The sequence below is a fragment of the Peromyscus maniculatus genome, chromosome 2 (assembly GCF_049852395.1).
Source record: "Peromyscus maniculatus bairdii isolate BWxNUB_F1_BW_parent chromosome 2, HU_Pman_BW_mat_3.1, whole genome shotgun sequence".
NCBI classification, from domain to species: Eukaryota; Metazoa; Chordata; class Mammalia; order Rodentia; family Cricetidae; genus Peromyscus; species Peromyscus maniculatus.
In genome coordinates this window covers 30515561-30521560 of record NC_134853.1, presented here as the reverse complement: position 1 = coordinate 30521560, position 6000 = coordinate 30515561, and the positions used below count along the sequence as shown (strand labels likewise).

The 6000-nt window shown below is 46.8% G+C and overlaps 1 protein-coding gene across 4 annotated transcripts in view; it reads right to left on the bottom strand.

Moving 5' to 3' along the window:
• Positions 1-1332: 1332 nt before the first annotated feature.
• Ndufaf6 (NADH:ubiquinone oxidoreductase complex assembly factor 6) overlaps positions 1333-6000 on the bottom strand; it is a 30676-nt gene continuing 26008 nt past the window's right edge. For all 4 annotated transcript variants that reach the window (XM_006974928.4, XM_042270850.2, XM_042270851.1 and 1 more), the window contains one exon: positions 1333-1477. In XM_006974928.4, coding sequence (XP_006974990.1) covers positions 1349-1477 — 129 coding nt within the window. In that variant the 3' untranslated portion in view covers positions 1333-1348. The remainder of the gene's footprint in view (positions 1478-6000) is intronic.

Below are 6000 nucleotides of genomic sequence, written 5' to 3'. Positions count from 1 at the left end.
CATTTTTCATGCCCTAAATCAGTGGTTCTCAGCCTCCCTAATGCTCTGACCCTCTAAAACCGTTCTTCATGTTGTGATGACCCACAACCATAAAAACCTTTTTTGTTGCTATTTCATAACTACAATTTTGCTACTACTATCTAAGTATTTTTGGAGCTAGAGACTTGCCAAAGAGGTTGAGAACCACTGCCCTAAATGAACACATTTTGCAGCTACAGGGAGCATCTGAGCCTTGGCTAACAGCATGATACACACTGTGAATCTAAATCCTTTCCCCTTTGGACCCCAGGGGTGAGACAGAGAGGGAAAGTGATGACTTCCCCTCTCACCTGGCTCCTCCCAGGATCCCAACTTCCCAGTGAGGGTACAGCAGCCCCATATGGGGAGGGTCGGATGGTAGGTGTTGGGATTCTCCAGCTCGTGCCCCCCGCCCCAGATGTTCAGTGGGACTCAACCCAATCCTCCTATTCCAAACCCTGCCCTCAGAAAACCACCAAGTGGTCCCCACTCCCAGCTGCTAAAGACCTCACCTAAGAATACTTAAGCTCCGCCCCCAGAGCAGCCATGGGATTCCTCTCCCACTTCCTTTCCCCAGTCACCCAGGAGTTGCTTTGCTCGGATTAAACCTGGTCTTATTAATTCGGCCTGATCTGACTTACAGCATTGATGGAGAGACTTAATATGGTGCCCAGACACCTTTCAGTAGGGTCTCAGCAGGGTCCCAGCACCCAGTCCACCGAAGCTCTGCAGCTGTCCTGTGAGCTACTTGAACCACAGCAACAATTCCTTTTCTCCTTAAGTAAAAAGTTAGCTCTGAGTGCTGGGGAGCTGGCTCAGATGTTAAGAGCTCTTACAGAGGTTCCCGTATCCACATCAGGTAGCTCACAACCACCTGTGACTCCAGGTCCAGGGGATCTGACACCCTCTGGCCTCTGTGGGTACTTGCATATAAACTGACAAGCAGATACACAGTGCTGCACACATGCACACATGCATACATACATGCAAATACTTCAAGCTCTGGTGCTTGGCAGGTAGCTCAACAGACTCAAGGTTTATAAAGCATGAGGGCTTGAGTTCAGGCTCCTAGTATCCAGAAGAGGCTGGGGAAGAGGCTGTGTGTCCCTGTAACCCCAGGGCTTGGAGGCAGAGACTGGAGGATCTCAAGAGATTGTCTGGCTAGCCATTCTAGCAGAATCAGTTAGCTTCAGGTTTCACACACACACACACACACACACACACACACACACACACACGTGTGCATACATTAGCTCTTACCATTTCTAAACAAGAACTCAAAGCACACATTTTTTTAAACCAATAAACTAAAAGTAAGTCAGTAACTATTTTAGTATCTTTTTCTCCATGATTGAATATACAAAGATAACGGAAGTAATGTATTCTTCTTCTGTAAAGATGGATGGAATATATCAAAATCCACTCGCTGGATCTTCTTTAAATAGTCCTCTAGAGTAACCTAGAAAAAGAGAACAGTGGTCACTAGATCATAGAGTGATCAGGTTTCCCAAACAAAGGAAAGAAAAGCACAGCGTGGTGTGGCGGCCACAGCTGCAGTCCCAACACTCAGAAAACTGAAGCAGGTGGGCTGCCACAGTCTGAGGTCAGCCTGTGCTACATGGTAAAACCAAGGCCAACCTGGGCTAAATAGTAAGACTCTGTCTCAAGAAAAAAAAAAAGGCAGATGTGACAGTTCATACCTGTGATCTGAGTTCTGAGGAGACTGAGGCAGAAGGATGCAAACAACTCCAGTCTGAGCTACAAAGAAAGGGAAGGTACAAGTACTAAAGCCACGTCAGTTTCCTGAGGTGATGTCACACAGTGAGAAAAACACTTCTCTTCCCCTAGACAGGTCTCTTTATGTAGCCCCAGGGAGCCGAGAACTCATTATATAGACCAGGCTGGCCTTGAACTCAGAGATCCTCCTGCCTCTGCCCTGTGAGTGCTGGGATTAAATCTGTTGTCTTAGTTAGGGTTTTCATTACTGTGACTTACAGTAGTTCAGAGGTTTAGTCCATCATCATCATCATCGTGGTGGGAAGCATGGTGGCACACAGGCAGACATGGTGATGGAGAGGTAGCTGAGAGCTCTACATCTGGGTCCCCAGGCAGCAGGAAGTGACAGTGACACACTGGCCAGGCTTGTGCTGCTGAGACCTTAAGCCCACCCCCTAGTGACACATCTCCCCGATAAAGCCACACCTACTCCAACAAGGCCACACCTCTAATAGTGCCTCTCCCTACGGGCCTATGGGGCCATTTTTGTTCAAGCCACACAGCTGTGTGCCACCATATCTGACCAACCTGAACACTTTTACAGGTCTATTATCTACGTGTGTCTGTGTACAAACACAAGTGTCCAGTCGCTTCGAGCTGCCTGACCTGCGTGCTGGGAACTGAACTCAGGTCCTCTAGAGAGCGGTGTGTGCTCTTAACCACTGAACCTTCACTCTAGCCCTGACACGAGAATTTTCAAAGAGAGAGAAAATAAAGACCTCTTCCCAGAAACTTCTAGAACATAAGGGTATAACTAGGAAGAATATAGCAGAGTAAAACTAGTGCTGCAACCATTGGGCCTCTTTTGATCACATATATAATGTTTTGCTCAAGGTCTAAGCATCAGAGGAGCTGGGCTCATCTTCTGAGGAATTAAAAAAAGATGTCAGGTTGGGAGCAGCTTGGCAGTGGGAATGACCAGCAAATGGAACAGCTTGAGTTTGACGCCAAAGACCAAGAAAGGTGATTGTTCTTCCTTTCGTAATACTCTTACTGAGGATCAGCAGGTACCCGGCTGGCCTAACTAAACAACCCTCTTGCCCTAGGCTCTGGAGTCGTGGGACTGCACAGACAGAAGATGATCAAGGAAAACGAAACACCTCCAACTATGTCAGGAAGCTCAAGGTGGCTGTTCATTTGTGAGATCCGACTCTCACAGCACCTGCAGAGGGAAGAGGGGTGTCGAGCCCCTGGAGCCAGCTCACACGGGTGCTGGAATTGAGCCCTGGTCCTCTGCAAGAGCAGCAGGTGCTCCTTACCACTGAGCGTCTCTCCAGACCCTCAAGTTGGACTTTTAAAAAGTTATGTTTTGAAGTTTAATGAGTCTCTTTGTTTTTGCTAGAATACAAGATTTTCAGCCAAAGAGAATAATCAGAGGTCCCTATAAAAGTCAGCTGACTCTTCACCAATCACATTAAAGCTGGGCAGTGTTCATGGGATAAAGGAAGATGGAAATACACAGTATTCTTCCATTTGTGGTTGTCTGCCGATTTTATTAATTTGTAAAATTTTACTAACTTTATTTCTAAAACAAAGTTTCATGTAGCCCAGGCAGGCTTTGAACTGGGTAGCCAACGATGGCCTTGAACTCCTGACCCTCCCACCTCTACCGCCAAGGGCTGGCATTACTTATAAGTGTGCAGGACCACACGCAGTCCCTGAAGTCCCTTAGTTAGTCAGGCACTGGGCTACATGCCCGCCCTCATAGCCACTCACTCCATAATTCTAAGAGGCCCCGAGTCCTGCTTAGACAACATCCACAGCACCCCCTGGAATTCTGCAGTATAGAACCGGTTGGGGGTGTGTGGATCAAACAAGGATTAATTAGGCAGCCAGTCTTTATTTTATTCTAGACTTTATTTTTTATTATTGTGTATGGCGTATGTGGAGGTCAGAAGGATCGGTTCTCTTCTCCATGAACCCCAGATCAGGTCCTAAGTTTACACCACAAACACTTCCACTCGCCAGCACCTCCCTGGCCCCACACCTGAGAACTTGTGGAGTTAGCTCTCTCCTCCTACCTCTGTGTGCCTTCTGGGGATTGAACTCAGTGATAAGAAGACCTCTAGTGGGCGGTGGTGGTGCACGCCTTTAATTCCAGCACTCAGGAGGCAGAAGCAGGCGGAGCTCTATGAGTTTCAGGCCAGCCTGGTCTACAGAGCAAGTTCCAGGACAGCCAGGACTCCACAACACAGTGAAATCCTGTCTCAAAAAGCCATCTCACCAGACTGCATCAGGGAATTTGAGCTCAGGAAAGTACCTTTTAAATAAGTTTTCCAGGTTATTCCGATGCAGCCAGCTCAGCAATGACCTGTGGGCCGGCACCACTACATGTTCAGGTCACCATGGAGACACACACTCCCACAAGGTGGTGTTTTCCATCATTCCCATTTTACTGATGAGTAAATTAAGGCCCCATGGCTACAGGGAGAGAGAGCAAACACAAGGTAGCCTGGCTGCAGAGCCTGTGCTATGTACGACATCTCAGAAATACGGTGTGATGTGGTGGTAATCTAATTGTATTGAAATATTATTTTGATTTGTACTGAAATATTAATTTGATTGTATGTTAATAAATAAAGTTGTCTGGGGGTCAGAGCTATTAGAGCCATAGCAAGAGTGTGGCGGTGGTGGCACACGCCTTTAATCCCATAGATATCTGTGTGTTCAGGGTCAGAGCTATTAGAGCCATAGCAAGAGTGTGGCGGTGGTGGCACACGCCTTTAATCCCATAAGATCTCTGTGTGTTCAGGGATACAGCCAGCATTGGAGACATATGCCTTTAAGACCTAGGGGGCTGTACATTCAGACAGTGACGAGGCAGTCATGTGTTTGGGTTTACAACCAATGAGAAGGCAGAACAACATACTTTAAAAATACGAACCGAGAGGAAGTAGGTCTTTTTTCGCGAAGCTGGGACAGCAGGAGGAAGGGTGAGATTTTAGCTCTGAGCTCTGACCTCTCAGCTTTCTCTTTTACATTGTTTCTGTGTTTCTTATTTAATAAGACGGTTGGTTACATCAACATCTGGCGCCCAACGTGACAAGAATCCATTAAAAACTGCTTGGCTTGGCGGCAGGTCCGCTTTCCCGCAAGGGCGGCAGGCGGCCCGCGGCGGCGGCGGCGGCGGCGGCGGCGGCACACGGCGGCCGGCGGCGATCGGCTTGTTAGTCCGAGCTGCTGGCGTCCTAGTCCGGGTAGCAACTTCTAGCCCGGGCCTAGGTCTGTGAGCAGCTTGCCTAAAGCCGGTGCTACAAACAACTCAGACCTGCCCTGCCGAACAGGGCCCTGCCTGTAAAGCCAACGCACGTGGTCGGAGCTTAAGGAAGCCAGACCCAAGCCTTGACTCGGCACAAGAGGGAACACGTGGCTGCATTTAAGCTTTAGCCGGCTACGCTTTCTTGTGCGTTCTCTCTTTCCTCTCTCTCTCTCTCTCTCTCTCTCTCTCTCTCTCTCTCTCTCTCTCTCTCTGGATTTACACCTGGGACACTAGGTGGCTGCTTTGAAAATCCCCTCGGATTTCTACTGTTCTACGCAGATTTGGTAAGTCATAATATATCAGATATTTTAAAGGAAACTATCTAAAAGAGAATTTTTTCCACATTAAAAAACAAATGGGTTTTATGTGTACATTGGAAGAAAATTGGTTTTTGTTCGAAATTTTAGGCAGTCTGGCAATGGAACAACTATATAATATTAGTATTGGTGGAATTATGCACCTCATCACTATAATAATCCACATTTTAATATTTAAAAAGATAGTCAATTTAAGTGCCAGGATAACAGCGTTAGAAGAACTTGTTAAACCTGTAAAAATTCAGACAGAAGAAATTAACAGTGAAGTTGTTTCAAGTCGGGATCATAAGGTTGCAGAAAGAAAGCCTGTTTTCACACAGTCACCCTTAATTTATCCTGTAACAGTACAGCAGATGCCTGATCAAATGGCTACACAAAATACTTGGGCTCCAATTGAAATGTTGGATTTAAAAAGGTTTAAGGAGGCAATAGTATCTTATGGCATGCATTCCCCATATGTAAAGCAAATGTTAAACACTTGGTCAACATATAATAGGATAGTACCACAGGACTGGCGGGACCTCGCACAAGGTGTTCTGGAACCCAGCCAGAGACTTCAATTTCTGACTTGGTTTAAGGAGGAGGCTAAAAACATAGAAAAACAATGGAGGGATAAAGGAGTACAAGTTT